Source organism: Coffea eugenioides, chromosome 9 (assembly GCF_003713205.1).
Source record: "Coffea eugenioides isolate CCC68of chromosome 9, Ceug_1.0, whole genome shotgun sequence".
Taxonomy (NCBI): domain Eukaryota; kingdom Viridiplantae; phylum Streptophyta; class Magnoliopsida; order Gentianales; family Rubiaceae; genus Coffea; species Coffea eugenioides.
This window is the reverse complement of record NC_040043.1, coordinates 434,376-438,707: the sequence shown is the minus strand read 5'-3', so window position 1 is coordinate 438,707 and position 4,332 is coordinate 434,376. Positions and strand designations below refer to the sequence as shown.

Sequence of the window (4,332 nt, the reverse complement as noted above, 5' to 3'; positions counted from 1 at the left end):
TGATTTAGAGATCGTTTAGGGGTGTGAGTGATTTTAATGTTTATACTAAGTGGTGACATATTTTTTATTCCTATTAATAAATGAAAGTTTTACAATTTAGGTAACTCAAATTATGTTTAGGAAAAACAAGAATGAAAAATTTGAGAATCGAGTCACTGGTTTAGCCAATTTTTGACGATTTTGACTGGTTTTTGAACAAAGCAATTTTGGTGCTACTAACCAACTCAAAAAGAAGATCGATTCATGGTCGGACCGGCTAGTCCAATCTAGGTCTAACAACACTGGTTGAAAGATGAATCAAGGTACCTGATACTTTTTTTTTTAGTATAAGCAGGAGGTACTTGATACTTGAATCAAGTTCGGTGTGATAAGAGTTCATTTGAATTTGGTTTGCCAACTAATCAAATTAAACTTGAACACTATTTTATGTTCTATAATTTTCATGCTCGATAAAAAGTTCGTTGAAATTGTATTTGATAAATAAACAAGTTATATTTAAACAAAATTTTAAACTCATTAAAATAATTAAACAAATTTAAACACTAGAATATTCAATTTGATTAAATTCGTTTATATCCTTAGATGGACTTGGAGCGGGAGTTTAATTTATAGCCTTAACTGTATGGACTACCTTGAACAGAGACAGTTTAAGTTTGGATCTGGCTGAACAGGTGCTTGCATTTGCAAGCCCACGTGAGGATTTGAGGGAATTTTAGTCCATTTGATGTAATGGGCTTTACGACACCTAGGCCAGTTTCTTTGTCCTTCACGACCACGAAAAGAAAAAAGAACACACACACAAAAAAAAAAAAAGAGTTTGATGTATTATTAGTTCATTAAGTATTTCTTTCAAGGCATTATAAAACAATTACGAGACCACCTTTACGACTTTAACTAAGATAAAATTGAAATCTGGATTTATCAAGTTTTGAATTGTTAAGTACTAAATTTGATACATTTGAATTGTTAAGTAATAAATTATTAAGTACTAAATATATCACATTAAATGATAACTAAATAATTTATCATTTATTTTTTAGAGCAAGTTCTGCTTAAAAAATTCTGTGTCATTTAATTAATTTAAACGTTCTATTGTTGTTATCAAACGCATCTAAACATGTTAAAATCTGAATTGATTAAGTTTACGTGCTGAATTGGATTAGCAAACAGGACTTAAAGCTCAAGTTGAAGCTCAGGCAAAATCTTGAGTACTAATTGAGTTTAAACATGTTGACCTCGAACTCGTTCATTAATATTCACGTCTAATTTTCTCCATTGCAAGTTGACAATTCTGATCAATCTTGAGTTAAGATCGAGTGAATTAATTGTGCATAATTAAGCTCGAGAAACCTTATAATGCTCAACTATAATCAACGTGATTAAGATCGAACTCAGCATATGCACTCAAAAGCATTTTCCTTTTGGGTGCCTGCACTGCAACTTATGTGAGCCTCTGTTGCACATAGTGACACTAAAACACAAATATATGGACTTGAAAATGTGGAAATTGGGCCCATAATCTCCAGATAGAAAGTTGAAGGAATCGATCTCATTGACAGGTTTGAAGTTCACTTTCTTTCATCCTTTGTATGGTGCCCACAACCATACAATGGAGGTTAGCAAACCTCCAAGTCAATACCATGTGTGTCAATCCTACAATGGAGGTTAGCAAACCTCCAAGTTATGTTTTGATTTTTTTTTATAGCCACAATTGTCCAATTAAATGACAACAAGTAGTATTATGCTTGAGGACATATGACTATTTCTTATTCAAATCCATCATTTAACTAAACAAGAAAGCACCAACACGATAATTCCTTTCATCATGCAAAAAAAAAAAAAAATTTTTTTTTGGCAAGCTTGCTTGCAACTTTACACCAAGAAACAAAGTCCAAACATATAATATAATAATAAAATTATCAGTGTAAAAAAGATTAATCTAAAACAGTTATCCTAATCATTATAACGTCAAGCATGTTTGGCATCTATTAGCCCTTTTAGACTTTTAGAGTTATATCTCTAATTCAAACATCAAATACCATATCCGGTCGATTGTGAGTAAAATTGTCAAAAATTCTTGATCCAAATTTTACCATTTAACCGTGTTCGTGTCAAACGTACAAAGCATTAAATTCCATCAACTCAATTTAGTTTTTGATTTTTTTTTTCAATTAGTTATCAAGCTACCAAGTAATTTATTAGAGTCCTTTGGGGCATCCCATGTACCTAAGGAAGCCACTTCAGATCATCCAAAATCTGATTGGATCCTTTCTCATCCAGAAACTAAACATCAAGATAAGGTGATAAGGCAACGTGGCCTAAAATCAAACCCCTATTTCAATTTCCTCCCAAAAACTAACACACTCTTTCTCTTCTCACCCTACAAGTCACAACACCACCAGACCAATGGCCTCCCCAACCTTGCTCACTCCCAACACCTCCACCCCAAAACCCCTACTAACACCTACTATTAAATCCAAACTCACCGCCACCACCACCACCAATGCTGCCACCCATCGCCGCCGTGATTTTTTATCATTGGCTGCCGGAATTTTCGCTCCTGCATTGATACTTCCCTTGAGTAGTACTCCAGCTGCATGGGCCACTGAGGATGCAGAGTACGTAAAGGAGACAAATGAGGTGATCAACAAGGTTAGAACCACCATCACCATGGACAAAAATGATCCCAATATAGCTACTGCAGTGGCTGACTTGAGAGAAGCATCCAATACTTGGGTGGCAAAGTATAGAAGGGAAAAGGCTCTATTAGGCCGGTCTTCATTTAGGGATATTTACTCGGCCCTCAATGCTGTTTCTGGCCATTATATTAGCTTTGGTCCTACTGCACCCATCCCTACTAAGAGGAAGCAAAGAATCTTGGAAGAAGTTGACACTGCTGAGAAGGCATTATCAAGAGGGAGATAAAATTTGAGCCAATAATTTGTAGTTGGTTGCAATTTTCCCCCTTTCCTAGCTCCTTTTTTTGTATCTATTGATCATTAACTACAACTGAGTTTGAGAATATACAATGAAATTCAACAAGAGCATTCATGATCATGAGGTAACGTGCGATTAGTTTTGAGTTTGATTTAATTAATTTGCCATTCGAACCTAGTAATTTTATTCATGCTTCTATACAGCCAATTAATTATTGAGGAGTTACTATATGCAATTTTAACTTGTTCTATAGGATTGCACATGTATTAGGGTCAATTTCCTCATCAATATTTCTTGGGCTTCGTTGTTATGGTTTTAATTTGATAGTAGCTCAGTAATTCTTTGAGGTTATATGTTCTAATACTTGACACTTTTATTTATTGATAAATTATATTGGAGTGCGAATGTGGAGATTCGATCGAATGTGGAACCTTTTAAGTCAAAGTTCTTCCCTACTTAACTAAAATGAACGATTTAATTAATTAATTTTGCATAACTCTCCAAACAATATACAATTCAGTGAATTAGTGATGTCTTTTTTACCAGGAATACCCTTACATGCTTTTTTTTTTTTTTTTTTGTGAACTATGGTACATAAAGAGTGGTTTGGTGCTATGTGAACATGGTGCTTAGGCCCAAGTTCACGGACTGGGATTTTTAAGAAGTGACGGGTCAAAGTATTTAAATGCAAGATTTGATTTTTTTCCCCCCTATTGTATTAGAATTGTGGCAGAATTGACTAAATTAGCAAAAATATTGAAAAAATAGTGAAGGATCTCAAGCTCGACACCACTGTGATGGATGACGAGTTGAAGATGAGCTCCACTTTTAAATATTCTATTGAGCTTAATCTTCATTTTTGCCGATAATCAAGGTCAAGTTCTAAAGTATCACATGTGGGATGATAAACGTTAACTAGGCATTCCTGTTGTTTACTTATCCTTTCTCTTTTTCGTTTCTTTTTTTTTTTGGGATAAATTCATATAACTCCCCTGAGGTTATTGGCAATTGCAGAAAACTCCCCTCAAATTCTAAAAATAACACCTACCTCCCCTATTTTATTGTTTAAGTAACATTCTAGGCCCAAAAGTCTTGACTTTTTCTTAAAAATCCTATAATGCCCTTGAGTTATAATTCACAACAAAAATAAAAAGGCAAAAATTGGTTCACGGTCTCTATTTCTTTTATCTTTACTTGATATCACTATTACCTACCTATCAACATCCAAATCACCACTAAATTAACACTTATCTTTGTTCTAATTTTCCTCTTTTACCTAAAACTTTTTGATGCAGACCATTGTATCAACTATAAAACACCGCATCAGATACCTAAAAGTTTACATACAATCTTATATCAATATCATATTTTGCTTAATATACAACAATATTAATC

General features: G+C 33.7%; 1 protein-coding gene across 1 annotated transcript; it reads left to right on the top strand.

Moving 5' to 3' along the window:
- The first annotated feature begins 2,353 nt into the window (after positions 1-2,353).
- LOC113782842 (photosystem II repair protein PSB27-H1, chloroplastic) lies at positions 2,354-3,286 on the top strand. Its single transcript, XM_027328775.1, has one exon. It carries the CDS (start codon positions 2,407-2,409, stop codon positions 2,923-2,925), a length of 519 nt encoding a protein of 172 aa, XP_027184576.1. The 5' UTR covers positions 2,354-2,406; the 3' UTR covers positions 2,926-3,286.
- The last annotated feature ends 1,046 nt before the right edge of the window (positions 3,287-4,332 follow it).